Below are 22,765 nucleotides of genomic sequence, written 5' to 3'. Positions count from 1 at the left end.
TTTTACTCTCTGGACCTAAACTATCCACTTCTGTATCAGTGTCATTCTTAAAGTCGTGTTTCAACTTCTGGCAAAGTTCTCCCTTGAGCCCATCTCTGTTGTATGTACAGTCGGCATGTAATTCATTCCTGCCCAGGTCCCTGACAAACAGTTGGAGGCAGAATTACTTGTTATCAGAGTATGTGAATTTATACACACACCAGCAGCTGTGACAGAATAAGATATTTCCTGTATACTGCTGCCACATAGTGGACACAAAGAAGACTGCAGTCAATTCTAAAATCAGTCAGTCAACATGCTACCACCACAGACCATTATCGGGAAGTGATAAAACTTCATGGAACAATATGAATATGAACATACAGATGTAGTAAGTATATTGTGCAAAATTTATCTTCATCTTAACTACGCTGAATGGTGGAGTCCCAGAGTAAGTGATCCTCACCTGGAGGCCCATCAGTGAAGAAGAGGATGAAGAGGAGCATCAGAGGAGCCTTATGTGTGTCTCACTGCCCTCAGATCTGTGGAGACTGACACTCACTTCCTGACTCTCCTTAACCTCACTGCCTCCCTTTTTGTGGGTTTTAAATGTTTAAAAATCATCCATCTATCTTTGATTTTCATAAACTGTTTGTCCACTGATGCATTTTCTGTCTATTTCTTACCTGTAAAAAGGAAAACAGTTTGATGCTGCTGTTGTCCTGCTCTTACCAGGAATAAATATTTTAATTACATCTGCAACCTTATCATTTTAGAAACATGATTTTATAGCAAAATTATTGATAGCTGGTCTTCACAGTGAATCATTCATGCTCACAGAGCTACAAACAAATTAATCAAATAAGTCCTATCAAATATTTTCTAAACTGTTACTTCCTCATATTGCAAATGAGCAAAGAGCAGTGAAATCAGACTTATTCTGAAAAGCAGAAATGTCGTTATACAGGATGTGAGTGTGAGACTCTGCAGAAACACTGTGTGCTACATGCAGAGGGTCTGACCTCAGGCCTTTGTTTCAGTCTTTATTATGTTTTATACAGTTTTAAAATGTCACTGCAGTAGGTCCTTTTAATACCTGTGGATCAGTACAAATCAAGAGGTCCATTAGGAAGGTGTCTGTATGACAGGGGTGAGGGTGTCCTGGGAGGGCAAAGTCAGGTGATTCACTTCATGTGGGTCTTAGCAGCAGTCATATCAGACTGAGAGCTGTTTGTGTTTCTCTCAGCACCACAATAGTGTTTCACACATAATGGGGTCCGTGGGCCTCCTCAGTTATATTCAGGCTTTCAAAGTTCATCAATGATAAAAATTCACATGGATCTGACACTCTGACACTGTTATATTTATTTGTTTTAATTCAATTGAAATACTACATATTACAGCTAGTTGGTGGATCCGTCTGCTCTTTATCCGTTCCTCACTGGCATACCTGGGTCTCTCTACAGTGCTTTCCTGAAGCATCAGAACCATTCATAAGGGAATCTATGTGTGGCTGCCCTCTAGTGGATACACAAAATTCAGCTACTTAAGTGGAAATTAGTTTAGTCATGACTTCAGAAGTTACCCTGACAAGGGATTCTGTACAATCAGAGATGAAGCTGCTGGTTGGGCTGGTCACCGCCTGCTTTTTCTGACTGATGTACGTCTGGATGTAAAGTTACAAACTGCTTAATGTGTATCAATCTGTTTTATAATGTTCACACAAAAAAGTGCTTTTAATGTGTCTGCACCTTGTATCTCCCACAATGTGCTTCTGCATTTGATTCCTTCTTGACTTGGGGGTAAAGAGATTTAACTCGATGGATTTTACTTTTGTGAAGCACTATAGTACAAAGTTGAACTGATTGTTCAAATCTTTTTGGTTTTTAAGTAAAACTACTTAAATTAAATTATCTGTAACCCTCTTTGAGCCTTTCTAGACTCAACAAAGCATCATTGCCAATAAAATAAGTGAGTTACATGAGTTACAGTTAAATCGGGTAAAGAAGTTTCATTTGGAATTTACTGATCCAGGTTTTCAGCACCACGGACAGCAACTAGACTTACTGTCATTTAATAGGAGTGAAAGCAGAAACCAATAGATCACACAGGGATATTTTCATTTGATGGTGTCTTTCTTTTTACTTTTGATATGCCGTCTTCCTCCTTAGCTGATATGTGAGGCTGCTGTCAGCTGAGACAAGCTGGTGTGATTTTACGCAGAGTGATAAGTGGGTGGTCCTGTTTTCGTGTGTTACATTTTCATTTGATGTTGGCCAATATGTATGTGATACTGTTTCCTCCTTATCTGATATGTACAGGCTGTTGTTAGCAGACACAAGCTGGTGTATTTGTACAGCAGATTGAAAAGTGGGTGGTCCTGATTACATCACTCTCTAAAAGAGTCCCTGATTGCTGGGCTCTGACGAGGAGGCGTGACCTAAAAACCCCAAACCATTTAAGTTTGTGAAATTCGTTTTTAATATTTACCAATTTCAGAAAAATACTAAATGTTTTGTAAAGTATCAATTTATTAATCATGTATTAAAGCAAATAATGACCAGTATAAAAGACATATACAAAACTGTGCAAAAGTCTTGGGCTATCAAAGAAAATTATGTTCAAATGATCTTCATCTTCGTCTAGAATTATAATATTTTGTCCATCAAAGTGTGGCAGCCCAGTCATTTCAAAATCTCTTCTAAAGTCACCACAGTATTTTTCACCAACCATCCAATAGACCCATATATTTTTGACTTGACCATGAACACACCTCCTATGGCTAATCAATGCATCATTAACATTTGTTTAATAAATAAATTAATTAATTGAGCTGGTGGTGAAATTTAACAAATACATGGAATGGCTGAGGTGCCGCTGAGGAGAGGTTTAGGAACCAAAGCGTGGTTCATCTAGCGATCCAACAAGGCATCAGTAACTTTATGGAGAAAAGAAGAAATTCTTGTTAGTTCTTATTGTGTTACTTTTAATTTGCATATATTTTTATGATAATTGTGTTTTTGCTCTGAGCAAATATACACAACCCAGATAAATAGCATTAAACATTTTCTTTGATGGCCCAAGACGTTTGCATAGTACCGTATTTTTTCAGAATTCAGAGACAATTTAATAAAATCCAGTCTTACCTTCACTAGATAACTATTATGAAACATTAACCAGCAGGTGGCAGCAAAGCACTTGTGAATAAGTGGCCAATACGTGGTTGTACAGGTTCCCAGCAAATAATCAACCCCTCTGTGTTTAACTGACTCTCATGCTATGACTGTACAGACTGAGCAGGGCCGAGTGAGGCCTCATTGCAGTTAGCATAACCGTTTATTTTACAGCTCCTCTGACTCATTCTGCTCTATGAAGGTCATCTCCTCTGCCAGCTTCCTCTGATCCAGGGAGACCCTCTGCTTCTCTCTGATTAGTTCCCTCTTTTTACAGGAGGTCCAGTGCAGCTGAATGGCGATGATGGTGCAAATCAGATAAAACACACCAGTCCCAGCTTTCAGTACAGCATCCAGAACCTGCTCCCACCTGTCAGACATATAATACACCAGTGTGTCTGTCAGTCACACATATCACATTTAAACCTGAAGAACAAAACAGTGAATCTGTTCTGACTGAATTAAAACCACCTTGATAATCAACAGCAGCACCGATCAGCTCAGTCCTACATACAGAGCCAGCTGGACCAAAGAGCTGAATAAGAGGTTGGATGTGAACAGTAAAGTCTTACATGCTTTATAGAAACACGGTACAGTCACATCTGTACTATTACACAGGACACAAGGCAAGGGCTCACCCTGGTTGGGATGGGATCTCAAGTTTATTATTAAGAAAATGAAATAAAAAATAATATCTTTTTCTCTTATAATTAAAATGACAGTTTCCCATTACTGTGTGATCAGGTAAATGCTGCTAGCAGGACCCCCACACTACTGTAAATGCTGCTGAATGCTTACCTCAGTTTTTCATTATCCCCTCCTTCTTCATCATGTGCAGAGAAAAGGAGAGCAGTGGAAACAGGAGAAAGGATAGTTAATAAAAAGCAATTTTCTGTTAGTCAATAAAGACTAAGAAAAGGTCACTCTTGAAACTGAAATATAAATTATGAAAGATATTCTACAGAGAAAATGATTAGATGGAGAACAATGAATTAGTGTTCACATCCCAGGGCACTGATAGTGAACAGGTGAGATAAATGATTTTATTAACATATTTTAATGTATTTACTGTGGCAGGGTGGCACAGTGGTGCAGTGGCTTGCAATGTCACCTCACTCCTCTGGCACATGTACTCAAGTCTCTGCCAGAGTTCCGTGTGTATGGAGTTTGCATGCTCCCCCCGTGTCATTGTGGGGTTTCCTCCAGGGACTCTGATTTCCCCCCACAGTCCAAAAACATGCTGAGGCTAATTGGAGTTGTCAAATTCCCGGTAGATGTGCTTGTGTGAGGGAATGGAGTGTGAGTGTGTCCTGCAATGGGTTGGCACCCTGTCATGGGACGTTCCCTGCCTTGCGCCCATAGGGACCCTGAGTTAGACAAGCAGTTTCAGACAATGGATGGATGCAGCACTGGAACAGATATTACAGAGTACAACTGTAACACTGGCCTACGCTGCAATGAAATATCAGTCAGTCAGCATACCTTTAGTAACAATTCATTCCCACAAAAAAAATGCAAGCTACATGGATTTGTATACATAACAAAGGGCTGGCTGTATGTTTGCAGCAAAATGGTGTGATTTTTTCATGTTACATATTGATCATAAACTAGAAGACACACACTGTATATTAGAGACATCAATTAGCCTGACTGTGCGTTTTTGGATTGTTGGAGGAAACCCACACAGCATGTGGAGAACATGCAAACTCCACACAGACAGAGCAGAAGCCAGATTCCCGTAAACATGGAGGCGTGAAGCAACAGCGCCGCCTACTGGACCACCGTGCCACTATCATTGAAACAATAATCCCAATAAATAACTCTGTTTCACAACAGCTGATAAATAGGGGATTATCCCCACAAAGAAGCACAAACCCCCTTCATGAGTGAAACTGCTGGGTTAATTAGTATTTATCTTTTTATATTCAAGTATAAATGATCCACACACAGATTTAAATTAATTACTTACGTTTGATAGTAATATGGGGCGGCATGGTGGTGCAGTGGTTAGCACTGTTGCCTCACACCTCTGGGACCCAGGTTCGAGTCTCCGCCTGGGTCACATGTGTGTGGAGTTTGCATGTTCTCCCCATGTCATCGTGGGGTTTCCTCCGGGTACTCCGGTTTCCCCCCACAGTCCAAAAACATGCTGAGGCTAATTGGAGTCGCTAAATTGCCCATAGGTGTTCCTGTGTGAGTGAATGGTGTGTGAGTGTGCCCTGCGATGGGCTGGCCCCCCATCCTGGGTTGTTCCCAGCCTCGTGCCCATTGTTTCCGGGATAGGCTCCGGACCCCCCGCGACCCGATAGGATAAGCGGTTTGGAAAATGGATGGATGGATGATAGTAATATGAACTGGAATCTGCTGATATCCAGCAGCACACCAATACCAGCCAGTGTCCTTCCTCTCCAGTCCCCTCATTGTCACAATGAAGGTTTTATTTACTTTGTCATCCCTGATCAGGACAGGCCTCCCATCCAAACTCCCAGATCTCTCTGATGCACAGGAGCCCCCAATCTTACACCACATCCTATGTCTTTTGTTGTTTCCATAGTAACACTGAACACTGACACTGTCTCCATCCACACCGGTCACCTCCTGTTTGTCCACAGACAGCCCCGAAGAAGCTGAACACACAGATTAGGAACAGATAAAATACTGAAATATTTACACCACAATGAAATATTATGAAAATCAGCTCATTAAACATGCATATGCAAATGTTTTTCCAAAAAGCCATATATTACTTATCATATTTAACTCTGTGAAGTTGCCCATTTAAACTGACACTGTTACTTCTTTCAAATCTCGTTTATCACATTGAATGAAAATAAAATGCATATTTTTACAATATTAAAGTATCTTTTCCTTTTACAGGAAACAATATTTGTGTTAATGTCCTTCCTTTTTGATTCAATGACCTGTTACATACTGTGCATCTCATTGGATACAGTCTGCAGTACAGACATCTTACCATCAGTGACTGACAGGTTAACTCGATCTCCAACATCTGAGGCTCCACTGATCTTCACACCACACCAGTACCTATCAGAGTCTTCAGCTGTCAGATTGTTGATGGTCACAGTGAAGACTTGCTGGTCAGGATCATCTCTGACTGACACTTTACCCTCCTGTGGAGAGTCAGTGTGTACTATGGGAGTACATGACCTCACATTATACCCTCTGCACCAGTATTTCACATGAGTTTTATATCTGTCACCATATAAACATGAGATGGTGACAGATCCTCCTCTCTGTACAGACACTCGTCTCAGTGTGGACACACCTGCAGGGAAGGTATGAAAATTACCAGGCTGATTAACTCTCTCTCCCTATTACACCATTTATACACAAATTAATAAAGAGGCAGAATATTAAACACAGAGTATTAAACAAAGAATATAAAAATTTGCTTTGCTAAAGGCATGGTGGTGTAGTGCTTAGCGCTGTTGCCTCACATAGAGTCTGACTCTCTGCTATGGCTCTGTGTCTGTGGAGTTTGCATGCTCCCCCAGTGTCATTGTGGGGTTTCCTCCAGGTGCTCTAGTGGCCCCCCACTGTCCAAGAACATGCTCAGGTTAAGTATCCGAATTGCCCGTAGGTATCAATGGTGTGTGTGTGGAGAAGGGGTTCAGGTAAACATTACATTGTGAGGACCAAATATCCCCACAATGTAATAAAAACCAGTTATTTTGATGTTGTGGGGACCATTTTCTTGTGTATTTTGTTTGGTTACTTATGGTCCAGGTTAGGATTTGGTTGGGATCAAGGGTTTCATTGTTGGGAATAAGGTTTTGCCCATAGATATGAATAGATGGTCCCCACAAAGATATGAGTACAGGTCTGTGTGTGTGTGTGTGTCTGTGTGTGCGTGCCCTGCGACAGGTTGGCGCCCCATCCTGGGTTGTTCCCTGCCTTCCACTCATAGGCTCTGGATACCCTGCGACCCTGAACAGGACAAGTGGTTACAGGATATGGATGGATGGATGGATGGATGGATAGATGAAAACTTCAAATTTATCCCTGAAAGTTGCAGGACCCCTGATGTAGCCCATTTAAACTGGTACTGTTACTTCTCTCTGATTTTATTTATTACATAAGTGATAAATATGTATATTTGGACTTTAATTTACAAAAATGCAGTTTAACACTGGCTGATTCATTCCTTGTATTTATTTTAATTCCATCCTTATTTACAAATAAATACTTTACAGTCATTTTAACTCATAAAATGAACATTTGCATTCATGCTTATATAGGTCTGGTCAGATATTTTACCTTCAGGCATCTTACCTTCAGTTACTGACAGGTAAACCCAATCTCGAACATCTGAACCTCCACTGATATTTACAAAGCATGAGAACCAACCAGAGTCCCCAGCTGTCAAATTGTTGATGGTCACAGTGAAGACTCGCTGGTCAGGATCATCTCTGATTGACACTTTACCCTCCTGTGGAGAGTCAGTGTGTACTATGGGAGTACATGACCTCACATTATACCCTCTGCACCATTTTTTCACATGAGTTTTATATCTGTCACCATAGAAACATGGAATGGTGACAGATCTTCCACTGCGAACAGTCACCCATCCACCTGTGGACACACTGTCAGCACCTGCAGGGAGAACAACCAACTGAATTCACATTTTCCACACCACGATCAGGTCAGGTCAGGTCAGGTTGGGGAGTATGCGCTGATGCAGCATGTTGCTGCACCCACCATACAGCGAAACTCCCCGGGATCCCGGCCAGCGATCCTCCAGGCAGATACACTGTCCAGTCCCACCCTCCGGAAATGGCCATCCATCTGCCGCAGCTAGGTGCTGCATGGGCATCCCCTTGGCCTGGTCCAGCCGCTTGGGTCCACAGCATTGAGGATCCTGTGACCCGGATCACCCTCAAGGAAACGCACCACATGTCCGTAGTGCCGTAACTGACAACTTCCTCACAATGCAGATAATGTCCCTCATTCAGGGCTCCTCTAGTAATCGCTCATTCGACACAAAGTCAAATCAGTGGTACCCAAGGATTCTCTGAAGAGACACAGTACTGAAGGAGTCCAGTCTTCATCTCAGCTCACTGCATAGCGTCCATCTCTTATAGCCATAAGGGGCAACACAGGGAGCACCAGGGCTCTCAAGACTTGAACCCCCGTCCTCTTGCAAAGATATTGGCAATGCCACACGCCCCTTTCCAGCAACCTCACGACCCCACATGCTTTTCTAATCCGTCTGCTGACTTTATAGGAAGATTCACCAGAGACATGAATGTCGCTGCTGAGGCGGGTAAATCTCTCGACAAGGTCGATATTCCCCTGCAGACAGACACACAATTGATGGCTGTGCCTTAGAAATCATTAAAAGCCTGGATCTTGGTCTTTATCCAGGACACCTGCAATCCCAGAAACTCAGACTCCTCACTCAGTCTCCGGTGAGCCCCGAGCTGAGCGTCCATTGACTCCGGAAAGATCACAGCACAGCAAAGTCAAGAGCAGTAAATCTTACTTCACCAACAAATGCCTCATAACCACTGGACCCCACATCCCTGCCCAACGCCCAGTCCATGCAAGCATTGAACAGAGTAGGAGCAAGAACACATCCCTGGCAAACCCCAGAATCAACTGGGAAGAATGTAGAGGTTCTTCCTCCACTCTGTACAGCATTCACTGTACCAATGTACAGGCCGGCCATGACATCCAGAAGCTGTAGGGGGATCCCGCAAAATCTCAGGATGTCCCACAGGACAACTCGATCAACTGAATCGAACGCCTTAAGAAACTAAACCAAAAGCTGCAAAGAACCTCCGTTGATATTCGTGCTTACACTCAATGAGAACTTTCAGTGCAAGGATGTGGCCAATGGTAGACTTCTTAGGTGTAAAACTAGACTGCTTTGGCCACTGATAGGTGAGCAAGTGATCACGAATCCTGTTAATCCTAGCAAGGACCTTACTCGGCAGTGAGAGCAGTGTTATCGGCCTGTAGTTGCCACAATCCAGGTGATCACCCTTCCCTTTCCAGATAGGGACTATAAGTCCCGTTTTCCAGTCAGTTAGGATGATGTCTGACTGCCAAATGGAAGCGAAGACTGCCTGCAGTGCCGGGAGGACAGCCTTACCACCAGCCTGGAGAAGTTCAACCCAGATACCACAGATCCCTGCAGCCTTCCCCACCCCCAGCTGATTCACCACCCATGCAATCTCAGTGAGACTGGGTGGTTCACAGCTGATTGGAGGATCTTCTTTTAGAACTGTAGACCCAGAGATGTCCAACATCCTAGCTGGAGGGTCAGCTTTAAACAACTGCTCAACGTAGCCGGCCCAGCAGGTCACAACTGCAGTGTCATCCGTAAGGACCGTTCCATCACCCGCCCTGACTGCAAGTCTCTGAGGAACAGATTCAGATATATGTAATACTTCAATCCCTCTGTAAGCAGGGTGTGGGTCATTAGACCACAAATGATGTGTCACCTGCTCACAAATTTGTCTTACAAACACATCCTTATCTGCCCTTACAGCCCTCACAGCCCTCCTTTTCAGGTAGACACTGGAGTTGCCACCAAATCATGCGCTATGACTCCTCTTGGTGAAATACCTCCTTCTGAAAACACCAGCCACACCAACAAAACCCTCAGCAACCTTCAGAGTCTTACCAGGGAAGGTCGCGCACATCACATTACAGTCAGCAGTCGCACCCAAGTCTGCAAATTCCTCAAACTGCATGCAAACTCATCAGAACAGCTTGATCTTGGAGCCTTGCCAAGTCCAGCCTCATTCTCCTAGTAGGTACTGGATCTTAGTCTACTGAATCTAACAGATCTTCAGAATAGCAACAACAAATCTGTGGTTCACAAACTGGATGCTTCTGTAGACCCTGCAGGATCCTCCAGGGTCTGCCCTCGAGGATGTAATTGATCTCCTTTGCAGCACCACCAGCATTGGAGTACAAAGTCCAATAATGCGGCTTAGGGCATTGGAACCAGGATTCCGCAACCTGTAGCCTCTGACCTTTCGCAATGTCAAGGAATATGGAGCCACTGTCGCCCCATTCTCCAGACCCATGGGGACCGACACAATCCTCAAAGCCTTCCCTGTCAGTGCCTGTGTTCACAATGAAGTCACCCATGACCAAAGGAGCATCAGCTCATGGGTACCCATCAACCACTGAGCAATGTTGCGAGTAAAATGTCTCCCTCAATGAGACATCTCTCAGCATGGTCAGAGCATACACTAAGACAACAGACAAAACACCAAAGGACTGCCTTAGCCTGAGTCATAATATGGTCGTTGAAAGGGGTGATATCATACACCATCGGGAGGAGCCGATCCGCCACAGCAATAGCTACTCCGAGTATGGCAGCTGTCAGAGCGACCAGACCAAAAGTAGTTATATCCAGCTACAGAGATTTGGCTACCCTAGAGAATGTCACCACTGAAATGCAGAGTTTCTAATGCTTCCCCGACAGCAGAGGGAGATGGTCATCTTGTCAGAGAGACAAGACATTCCACAGGCCTACCCGGATGGGTCAGCTCAAGTTGGGACCCAAGTGTCACAATGCGGCGGGCGGTGCCTCAGCACCACACCAGCCCTGATGCCCAACGGGCCCAACCCTATTTTTTTGATTGTGTAATACTTGGATTAGGGTCACATTTCTTTATCAGAACCATGGGGAATCTGAGTTTGGGAGTGTGTGGGAAGGCCTGAGAGGAAAACCAGAACCTTAAATCACTGGTAATAAGGCACAGGGGAGGTGAATGAATGGGCTCATCATTTTGTGTGATGACCACACAGACTGTATTTATAAATACACCTAGTTCTGTAATATTTGACTTGTGAATGATATGCACAGGACACAAGGCAGGGGAACACCCAGGACAGGATGCCAGTCTGTCACAGAGCAAACACTTACACACAGTCACTGTGGGCACTTTTAGAGGCACCAATTCACCTGAACCACGTGTCTTTGGACTGTGGGAGGAAACCAGAGAACTGAGAGGAAACCAACGTAACCACAGGGAGACCATGCAAACTGAAATGACCCCAGTCAGATCAGTTGTCACCCTCACAGAAAATCACAGGGTACAAAAGACAAGGGCATTTTATGAGCACTAACAGAGTATTTATACTGCTTGATCACTAAAAGGAAGACATGACAACATCACACAGAATATTTAAATGTTATACTAAACAATATCAATAAATCGATTCATGATAAATTGGTCATGTCTTAAATATCACTGTTCAAGAAATAGTTTGCAAACACTTCACAAAGATAATTTCTTTTGGAATTACAGTGGAAGCCGCCTATAGTGATCACGTCTCTCTGGGCGAAATTGATCACTATACTGTAAGCGGATTATCATTATAACAGATGTTTTCTCTTTATGTCTTAAACAGATTATCATCTAATTGAGATTTGTATATTTTTACATGAATATAAGGTAATAAAACTGACGCTGTACAGACACTGAATTTTATTGACAATTTTATTGATGTCAAAATACAGTACAGCTCTTTCAAACGCTTTTCGAATTACTGTACCGTACAAATTAAATTACTGAACTGTGCATAATTCGAATATGCTATAATACAGCATAATACTGTACATAAATATTCAGCCATCCATCCATCCATCCATCCATCCATTTTCCAAACCGCTTATCCTATTGGGTCGCGGGGGGTCCGGAGCCTATCCTGGAAGCAATGGGCACGAGGCAGGGAACAACCCAGGATAGGGGGTCAGCCCAACGCAGGGCACACTCACACACCATTCACTCAGACACGCAGACCTATGGGCAATTTAGCGACTCCAATTAGCCTCAGCATATTTTTGGACTGTGGGGGGAAACCGGAGTACCCGGAGGAAACCCCACGACGACATGGGGAGAACATGCAAACTCCACACACATGTGATCCAGGCGGAGACTCAAACCCGGGTCCCAGAGGTGTGAGGCAACAGTGCTAACCACTGCACCACCATGCCGCCCCTCATAAATATTCAATTCAATAGAATTTTTTTACATAGTGTCATGACCTGCTCGTACGATACTCCTGTATGCCACACCCCCTTTTCATCCTCGTGTGAATTCCTGATTGTTCTCAGCCGTTCTGTGTTTCCGTCCCTTTAGTTCTGTGTATTTAGTCTGTGTGCTAGGCTGTCTCCCCTAGGTCTGTCATTGACGTTCTCATGCTCCCTGTCCTGAGTCTGTCTCTCGTCAATAAGGCTTCCATTGCCTGCCCCGACGCAACACACAGCACAAATTTCAGAATGTTACATTGTTTCAAACCGCTCACTGTAGTTTTGCTGCTGCATCTCCGTGGCCTTGTTTTTGGTGGTTTATCATAAGTTTTGATTATTCTATATTTGTTATTGAAAGAAAATGACTTTCTTTTTCCAGTCTTGTTTTCTGTGCTAGCCTCAAGTAGCTAGCCAGAAGCAGATGGGTTGCCGCAGGGCAAAGTAGGATGATCAAAGTAAAGTAAACAAAGAAAATAACTACTGCAGTAAAAAAGACCCAAAATGAACAGTGAAAGCTGACTACTTGATTACGACAGACAAATTATCAAAACAATATTTGTACAAGAATTAATCTGTCCCAAGTATTTGATCCATATAAGTGATTCATCGTGATAACCACTGTATGCAAAAATGTGAAATTTGTTAAAATTGAAAAAGTATTCATTATTTCCAAGAACACATCAACTACATCATCATGTAACTAGCAACAGATCTCCATCATCATCTCCCACCTGTAGCTGACAGTGTGTGGAGGAGCAGGAGAGAGATCTCTACTCAGTACCACTGTAATGAGTGACACTCACCTGTGAGCCCAGCAATGAGAAGAAACAGGAGCATCAGAGGATCCATATGTGTGTGTGTCACTGAGCCCAGATCTGTGGAGACTGACACTCACTTCCTCATCCTCTCTACCTTCACTGTCTCTGTCGTTTCTATTCTCACACACAGCAGGCAGAGTGAAGGGGGAGTGGACACTTTACACAGGAAGTGACAAAACCACAAGGCTGAAAGTTTATCATTAATAATATCAAAATATAATAATTATCATATTATTCAGCATGTCATTCTATTATTATTTGTCTATTGAGCAGAAAATAAACTATTGGAAGATAGACTTCTTTATTAATGAAATTAAAATATCAGCATGAATACAGATGATGCATGAATTAGTGTTGATGTGTATTTATGCTATGTTTTTGCTTATATGAAAAGTATATTTATTTGATCCCTCTGTTGTATCAAAGATTCATCTGTTTTCATCATTAGAATAATTATGTAGAATCTAGATCGGATCAAGACAGATTCTAGACCCTAATGCAGGAAGCACACAGTGTAAAGTGAGGTAAACCTTCAACAGCACGTCAGTCCATTGCAGGGCACTGGAAGGTGGAGAAATGCCATGTGAACAGAGGAAGCCTGCAAACTGCACACAGACACAGTTATGGCCACATTCAAAACCAGCACTCAGCAGTGCTGGGATGGCAGATGTATGAGTCAGATATCTAATTCCAGCATACATCAAAGACACAGAGGGACATTGATGAACCACAGCAAGACCAACAGAAGACGGGCTTCTGACAGTAAGGCATCAAAATCAGTCACTGTTTACTGTCGATGTCTCATTGTTCTTAAATGAACTGCAGGTGCAGCCAAAGCGGATTTTTAAAAATTCTTTATCTTGCTTGGTTTCCTGTCATACATGTGAGTCACAGGTATTTTTGGTAACTTCAAAAGTTAAAGCATGAAATGAAGAACTGTGAGCCCCTGTACATTCTATCAAAGGATATCATCTTTGAGAGAGCTTGTTTGTGCAGTGATACATTTTCTGTGTATTTGTTGTCTGTAAAAAAGAAAACAGTTTGAGCATCAAAGCCTTTGTCCTGCTGTTACCAGGAATAAATATTTGGAATCTTATAATTTTAGAAACATAATTTCATAGTAAAATAATTGATTGTTGGTCTTCATGGTGAATCATTCCTGCTCACAGAGTTTAAAATACAAGCAAATGAAGCAAATAAGTCTAGTTTTTTTTCTGAACTGCTATATCCTCATTTTTCTGTTGCAGATGAGCATAGAGCAGCTAAATCATTAGCATGATGTAGAAGATAATTTCAGACAGACACTCATTCTGAAAAGCAGAAATGTCGTCCTACAGGATGTGAGGGTGGATGTCACAGATCCACCCAACTCCCCTGCTGCTATGGCTCCTGGCCAGGGTGAGCGCCTCTGTCATGACTCCGCCTACCCTCCTCGTTGCCATGGCTCCTGGCCAGGGTGAGCGCCTCTGTCATGACTCCGCCTACCCTCCTCGTTGCCATGACTCCTGGCCAGGGTGAGCACCTCTGTCATGACTCCGCCTACCCTCCTCGTTGCCATGACTCCTGGCCAGGGTGAACGCCTCTGTCATGACTCCGCCTACCCTCCTCGTTGCCATGGCTCCTGGCCAGGGTGAGCGCCTCTGTCATGACTCCGCCTACCCTCCTCGTTGCCATGACTCCTGGCCAGGATGAGCGCCTCTGTCATGACTCCGCCTACCCTCCTCGTTGCCATGACTCCTGGCCAGGGTGAACGCCTCTGTCATGACTCCGCCTACCCTCCTCGTTGCCATGGCTCCTGGCCAGGGTGAGCGCCTCTGTCATGACTCCGCCTACCCTCCTCGTTGCCATGGCTCCTGGCCAGGGTGAGCGCCTCTGTCATGACTCCGCCTACCCTCCTCGTTGCCATGACTCCTGGCCAGGATGAACGCCTCTTCCCTGACTCCGCCCACCTTCCTTTTGATTCAAACAGGTGCAACGGAGGGTGAGCTACGCGGATGAAGAGATCTGTGTATCCAGGGATGGAGAAAGCCGTTCATGGCCTTGTGATGGCTACAGCCACACAGTAAGAACTTAGTTCAGTATTTGTATGCATTTTCTAATTAAATTGCTTTACAGTAGTAATTCATAGGTTTTAGTTGTGTTTTGTCTTTGGTGTTAGGTGTAGTGCGTGTGTGTATATATATTTTGATATTGTAGGGTTGTGTGCAGTGATTGTTTAATCTCTTTGGTTTGTAGTTACTTTGTTTGCAGGGGATGGTCTTTTATTCAGCGTAAAGGTGTGGCTGAGGGCGGAGGTGTCTCAAAAGACAACCCCTGGAGTAGGAGCGAACCATGTGCTGCCATGGCAAGAGGGGGGAGTTGGGGTTTAGCTGTGTTTTGCTTTGTTTAGTTATATGTAGTGCTTATTTGTTTTATCCCTTTTGTGTGTTAATTGGTTTGGCCAAACTGCTATATATGTTCCCTCATGTTACCATCATATTAGAAAGGTCAGTTTGCTTCAGTTACTGTTTTGCTTTGTAAAATTATGCCATGTTTGTTTTTGTTGGCCTCTTTTATGGGCCCACTTATTAAGGTTTTGAGTTTGTTATTGTTTGCATTTCGGGGGTCAATAAAGCTCTGTTTCTTTAATTACGTTACTGCTTGGTCCCTCACAGCCTGGATCATGTGTCTCGTGTCGGGATGGTGGCAGCTGACTCGGGTGTGGCATGCCCCTGGGTTTGCCGCAGCTGCTGCCCAATTCTCCGGGAAGTGTATGGTGTGCATGAAATTCAGTGTGGGAAAGGGCACTCCAACCGACCCTGCAGTGACCCCGAGTCCCCAAAGCCCATTCGATCACCTGCAGATGGATTTCAATGAGCTAACGCCGTGCAGGGGATATAAGTATTGCTTGGTGATTGTAGATCTGTTTTCCAGATGGGTGGAGGCATTCTCTTGCCGTCGCCCTGATGCTCTGAGCGTGGCTAAATGTCTGCTAAAGGAGGTGATTCTGCGATGGGGCATTCCATCTAAAATCACCACAGACAACGGTCCTGCGTTCATCGCAGAGACCCTGGCTAAATTGCCCCATTGGATGCAAATTGATTTGAAGCATTATTGTGCCTATCACCCCTATCACGCGCGGGACAGTCCTGAAACATTTCAGCGGTGGAGGCCAATGGTGAGCCGTTACAGGTGAAACGATTGTTTGACTTAAAGCCGAAGATCGTCCGACCGGAGGCGCGATAAGGCGTTTCTATTGTTTCCTCTTTGGGTCACGTGTTTAGAGGCGCGGAGCTTCCATACGGTCCAGCGATTCCCGATTCATCCACAGGGTGGCGACCTTGCACGCATTTGGCGTGACACTCACGCTTTCCGACTTTCATGCTGTTGCAAGAAGTGTTATGGTAAATATATATTCTTCCACTTTAAGCCCCAAATTAGCTACATCAAATGCACTAGGGCAGTTTTCAAACCCAACAGACTGTTTACAAGGTAATAAAACTCTTACGTGCATGTAAAGCATTGTGCAGATTTATCCACAATGAAAATGGCATGTCAGCCAGCTGACGAAAGTAGACATCCCTGTAGCCTGGCGGGCCGGGTTCCGCTCCCGGTATGGCAAAGGCAGGTTTTCACGTCTGCAGCCTGGTAGTTTCCAATATGCCTTAAATGAGAAAACATAAAACTCTTCCTGAAAAGTTTTGCTAATTTGCTCATTTAGTTTCAATCATAATTTTACTTTTAGTTGACTAAATATCATAATTACAGTGAACTAAAACTTCAGTTGATTTAGTCGTCTAAAATTAAAAGTGCTAAGTATAATGTTTAAAGTTTCACTTTGATTTCTGAAAGTCACTATATTCACCATAGGCTCCGGACCCCCCGCGACCCATTAGGATAAGCGGTTTGGAAAATGGATGGGTGGTTGCACTATATTCACCAAGATGAAATGAAAGCAATGTTAATGGATGGTATTAAGGTCTGACTGTGCAGTAAACAAATACACAGATTTCTCTCCTATTTGAAACACAAACTTGTGTTTGTTTACCCCGGAAACTGAGAACTGTAAAATCTCTAGTGCCATTAGTGCAAAATTAAATCACTTCAAAATGCGTAGGCTATAATGCCACCAGGCCTGTTCTCTCTGAATATTAAAACAGAAATATTTAAATAAATATTTGAAGATGGAGGCGGCATGGTGGTTAGCACTGTTGCCTCACACCTCTGGGACCCGGGTTCGTGTCCTCCTGGGTCGCATGTGTGTGGAATTTGCATGTTCTCCCCATGTCGTCTTGGGGTTTCCGTGGCTAATTGGAGTTTCTAAATTGCCCGTGGGTGCGCATGCGTGTGTGTGAATGGTGTGTGAGTGTGCCCTGCGTTGGGCTGACCCCCTATCCAGGGTTGTTCTCTGCCTCGTGCCCATTGCTTCCGGGATAGGCTCCGGACCCCCGCGACCCTTTAAGATAAGCGGTTTGGAAAATGGATGGATATTTGAAGACGTAGTTTATTGGTGCTTTCATGTTCGTTGAAGTTTCTGCTTTTTAACAACTGTATAAAGTGATGTTATTTGTTATATAAATCTACTCAGGTGAAATAAAAAAATGTACCTTTTCAGGGTTGCCAAATCTCAAGCATCTGGCATTACACTCACGCATTCAGATTCACGCAGGAAATCTTACGGCAAACCGGTAATATTCCATTATAAACCAAAAATTGGTCAAATGGGAATTTACACGGTTAAATACAGACTATTTACAAGGTAAGAACTGTTACATTTGTGTGCAGACAACTCAAACTGAAAACCTCACTCCAGCCACCTGGCTGAAGTTGGTAACCCCATGTTTTATTTGGAATAAAAAGTAAAATCTGCTGTTTTTGCCTGAAACAGCTCGTCATTCCATTTGCGTTGTTACTCTGACAAATATAAAGCTAATATGAGAAAAACATGTCACGTTTGATATCTTTTCGAAATAATATCCTACTCTAATAGCGATCGAAGTGATAAGTTTGTATTTATATTAAAGCGAGACTGTAATTGTATTACCGTTGTTGGGTTATCGAAACCAATACTTAATTCCATGAACACTAACATATATGACACAAACACGACGGTATTAGGGTTTTACGGCTTAAGTGAAGCACTTTATCCAAACATGTACAATTTCCACGTTTTATTTATTTTTTCTTATTTTAAAATGCAGCCGGGGTGGCATGGTGGTGCAGTGGTTAGCACTGTTACCTCACACCTCTGGGACCCGGGTTCGAGTCTCCGCCTGGGTCACATGCGTGTGGAGTTTGCATGTTCTCCCCATGTCATCGTGGGGTTTCCTCCGGGTACTCCGGTTTCCTCCCACAGTCCAAATACATGCTGAGGCATATTGGAGTAGCTAAGAATTGCCCATAGGTGTGCATGTGTGAGTGAATGGTGTGTGAGTGTGCCCTGCGATGGGCTGGCCCCCCATCCTGGGTTGTTCCCTGCCTCGTGCTCATTGCTTCCGGGATAGGCTCCCGACCCCTCGCGACCCGATAGGATGAGCGGTTTGGAAAATGAATGGATGGATGGATGAAATGCAGCCCTACTTTTATTTAGTAAATGAGAAAACTTTATGCATATATGTTCAGTTCTACGTCACATGACAAATATTGTCGAAAACTTTTTGAATTGTACTGAATTAATTTGATTTGCCAGTCAGTTATTGATTAGATGCAGTGTTCATACAACTAATAGGTTATTTAAATATATGTCATACTAAATAGTTAGACATTATGATCTTCCAGACCTTTGCTTCTAGAAAATTTCTCTAACTTTAAATTTTAGTTGAATATCCCTGTATGCGAACTACATTAGTTCTGATTGTATATCCCGTCTCCGGCAAACATTTTCGTCTCGTTTTTATTCGTTGACGAAAGTGTCAATACCCTTCGTCACAGTCTTAGGCCTCGCGAAATAATTTTTATTTAGTTATCCTCTCTTTTTATTCTGAAAATAAAGGTCGTTGATGATAACCATGGCGAATATTTTTCGTCAACAAAATTAACACTGCTGAAAATACAGATAAGTCATCAGATATCATTCAGGCGGTCCTCTTCATTAACTGCCGTTTCACACGGGATTTTTGATCGAAATGCATGTGAAGATTTGTCTGTTTAGTTTACCCTAAACTGGGATATATAGAACCAAAGCGGCCATTTTCGTCACCTTCTCACACATTTTGTTCAGAGAAAAACGTACTAATTACACATTCAGAGTTTTTTTACATGTTTACAAACCCGAAGGAAAGAAAAAAAACAAAGAGCAAACAACTGAAACCCAATCGCATCCACTATTACAAATCTGACTGCGCGGATTCTGAATACACATTCGCAGATTATTGTACACATTCGCAAATCTCAGCAGATATTTAGAGATTCGTACGCAAATTTACAAGTGTAATAACGCACACACGAATTGAGATACCATTACACAACTCTCCGCACACATTTGATACTAATTTTGCAACAACAATAATAGCCCCAGGAGCAAAGAAATTGAAACTACTTAGATAACAACAGTGCTTCAAGGCGAGGGCCAGCACCGGGCCCCATATATGGGAATAGAACAAACGATCGGGCCTTCGTGAAATAAAACGCTTAAAACACTTGCACAAAAATGCCCAAACATAGTCTAGGTATAATCCAGATAGTTAGGAGATGCCAGCCAAACACAAAACTGTTTCTTACTTACACGGATAAACAAACTCGAGTTGTTAACAAACTAGGGCTGACAGATGTCAACATGACATTCCCTTATTAAAAGCAGTGTCAAGACTGCTGCTGTGTTCGCAGTCAAACACATTATTTTATATTTTATAAGCTCGGACCCTTTGGAAAATTGATATAAATCTTGTTTTGATCGGCTGAACGACGGCGACACGTCACCAGCCTTCCCAACGCCACCGCCAATTAAGTCTCTAAAACAGCAAAATTAAAGCATAAAAAGCTGGCTTACCTTGTTTTAATAGTAGTTTTTCCGATTAATTCCATCCCTGGCTTTGTATCCGAAGTGTTAAAAGTAATTCCCCGCATACCCCGATCATACTGTCCCCACACCACCTTATTTTATTCTGGCCCCGAGTTGATTCGCGTGGACACGCATTGCACGTGCTGAAACCCTACCGTTGACTGATCCATCGGAGGTGAGGCGGGCCTACAGCTAAATAACCTGTAACTTAGATCATTTTGAATAACTGAGTGACCTGTAGTCGGCATTTTGTTGCTTATCACAAGCGAGACGATTAATGAAATTATCTTGAATACCTATGAAAACATAAATTTGTATTTTTTTACTGATGTAACAGGTCTGTAATGGTTTAATCCAACTCCTGAATGATTAAGATCCTAGCTAGTGCAGAAACACTAATACAGCATGTGGCGAATAGAAATGTATTTTTTCTCTCTGTTTCTGGCTGTTCTAGTAACGCCTAAAGGCATTAGAGTAAAGGAAAGAAATGGCCGAGCCAGCCAGGAGTCGAACCTAGAATCTTCTGATCCGTAGTCAGACACGTTATCCATTGCGCCACTGGCCCACAGCAGAGAAGGACAAACAAATAACACAAAGAGAAAAGGATTAAATGCATTTGCATCCAGATCTTTCTTTTGTCGATTTCACACTTCAGATGACTTTCAAGTATTTCTTAAAAACAGATTCTTCCTCTCAGTATCAAATAATGTCACAAGAAATTTAATCTTTTTAAGTAGCAATAATGCTTATGAGAATGACAGATGGAAAATCAACTAAAAGTAAATGCTACAGTCTGAAAATACGGAATGCTTCCCAAATCTGTCTGTCATCTATGTTCCTTTTGCCAGCATCCTTTCGCCTTTAGTGCAACAAATGTTTCAGCCCTCTGTTGGCCAGTTGAAGAAGTGTTTCAACTAAATGTTTTACAACGGTCTCGACCGATTGGCCAAGCGAGGCGACTGGCCCCGTGTGGTTGGCCAGTGAAACAAGGACCCGCCCGCCCCGCTGACACGCTGGTGTTACAGCACGGACATTCCCTTCGCATCGGTGACGTTTTTGGCTTCGCATCCAGCATCCTAGACAATGCACGCATTTATGGCCGAAAAACTGCTAAATTTGAGCAAAATCTCTCATATTCTTGGTGTTTTCTTTTTGGCTGTGTGGTAGAAAATTCTTGATTATGCTAATCAGTAATCAATAATGGAATATAGACGATTATGCAAAATGCATTACCTAATCAGTAATTAACAATTGAGTTTATAATGTGTTGTTGATTTACCTATAATGACTGAAACAATATAACCTCACTTGAATCAGTCTGATGTATCAAGCACAATGTACTAATGCAAGCTTGCTTAATGTAAGTAAAGGGATTTCTATTTTCTATGAAGGAACTAACGTTTGCCATAATGTAGCTTGCTCAGCAAGGGCCCGGGTCAGCATGACCTGGAAGTGAGATAAAAGTAATTGGGTAATTGGATAAATTTAACTCGACTCAGTATGAAACTGCAGAGGAATTTCTGTGCTGATAAGCAAGCCTCAATAAGCAGAAGTGCCGGGTGTCTACAGACACCTGATCCTTTTCTTTGAACTATCTGATGACGGCATTTTTGGCTATAAGAAATGTATGCACTTGTTGTTCGGGGAGCAGAACACGAGACGCATGATTGGTCTGTTCCCTTTGAGTGTCTGTTCCCTTTGAGCTCATCCAATAATAAAGTTCTGTCAAACACTTAAACATCGGACTTCGAGAAATTTCTTCCACAGATTTGGGGGCTCGTCCGGGATCGGAGAAAGGGAACAGCCAGAGCGCACGGTCGGCGAGGAACGAGGTGTCCTGTTAGAAGGGAGCGGTGAAGCGCTACCGTCAGCCAAGGAGCGAGGAAAAAAGTTACTCGATCCGGCTCAGCATCCCATCCTCGTCGGACGGACGCCTGGACGTCCCAATCCGATCAACGGACCAAAATTAAAGGGAAAAATTGTAAGTTGATTTATTTAATCGCAAGTCGATGTTTAAGTCTATATAGTATCTATATGTGCTGTTTGACAAACTTTGGGAAAAGCGCTAGTGGATTGTGATCCACAGGAGGATCCTCGTATTCACAGGAAGGTGAATACAGGTATTTGCAAGGAAGCAAATACGGGTGTCTGTAGAGACACAGGTCTTTGACAGGGAGGGAGTATGAATAAGGTTGTGTGTGTGGAAACTGTCCCGTCGGGCAGCTAACACGGCTCTGCCGGGGGCAGCCTGGTAGCGGACTGAGTCCTGCCAGGGAAGTGAATGGATAGTAGCTGCCGTGCAGTGATTCGTGTCCTGCCGGAGGAAATTGTGTGAATGTGTGGAGCGTGTAAATATCCTGGTTGTGATGAATGTGAATGTGCCTAGTGCAAAATATCAGATAAACGAATTAATAAGTGTCCAGAAAATTAGACAGAGATACCGGTGTAAAAAGCGCCGGAGGCCAAGTGGCCGTGCCCAAACTAAATTTGTCTCATTTATGAGGACAGAGACACAAGTCAAAATTTATATTGCTGGAATGTGTATCTGGTGCGCATAATAAAATATTAATTATATTATCCTCCAATCCTGCTAAAAACAAAATATTTGCTTATGCTCTCTAGCGAAGGAGCGCTAGGGCTTTGTGTTTATAATAAATAGCTTGCTCTATCGCAAGGAAGGAATTTGCTTTTGTTTTCTCTCAAGGAAGGAATTTGCTTTTGCTTTCTCGCAAATTCTATTGCAACGAAGAAACTTGCTTCTGCTTTCGCAACGAAGTAAACTGCTTAATTTCCTGAAGTG

The 22,765-nt window shown here is 43.0% G+C and overlaps 1 protein-coding gene and 1 non-coding gene across 6 annotated transcripts in view; both read right to left on the bottom strand.

Annotated features, from left to right (window-relative positions):
• LOC125739742 (uncharacterized) overlaps positions 1 to 13,766 on the bottom strand; it is a 34,418-nt gene extending 20,652 nt beyond the window's left edge. For 2 of the 5 annotated variants that reach the window (XR_007397275.1, XM_049010190.1), the window contains exon 1: positions 12,972 to 13,093. Coding sequence is in view for 1 of the 5 variants with exons in the window: in XM_049010181.1 (XP_048866138.1) it covers positions 6,321 to 6,438; positions 7,446 to 7,766; positions 12,972 to 13,017 (485 nt within the window). In the remaining 4 variants the exon portion in view is untranslated. Of the gene's footprint in view, positions 1 to 6,320; positions 6,439 to 7,445; positions 7,767 to 12,971 lie in introns of all 5 variants that reach the window. The other 3 variants (XM_049010181.1, XM_049010185.1, XM_049010192.1) reach the window with 3 other exon arrangements.
• Positions 13,767 to 20,457: 6,691 nt separating this feature from the next.
• On the bottom strand, positions 20,458 to 20,530 carry trnar-acg (transfer RNA arginine (anticodon ACG)). Its single transcript has one exon. It is a non-coding gene; the product is annotated as a tRNA-Arg (tRNA).
• Between the last annotated feature and the right edge of the window lie 2,235 nt (positions 20,531 to 22,765).

The sequence above is a fragment of the Brienomyrus brachyistius genome, chromosome 4, assembly GCF_023856365.1.
Source record: "Brienomyrus brachyistius isolate T26 chromosome 4, BBRACH_0.4, whole genome shotgun sequence".
NCBI classification, from domain to species: Eukaryota; Metazoa; Chordata; class Actinopteri; order Osteoglossiformes; family Mormyridae; genus Brienomyrus; species Brienomyrus brachyistius.
The sequence above is the reverse complement of the archived record's forward strand: the minus strand, read 5'-3'. Positions and strand labels throughout refer to the sequence as shown.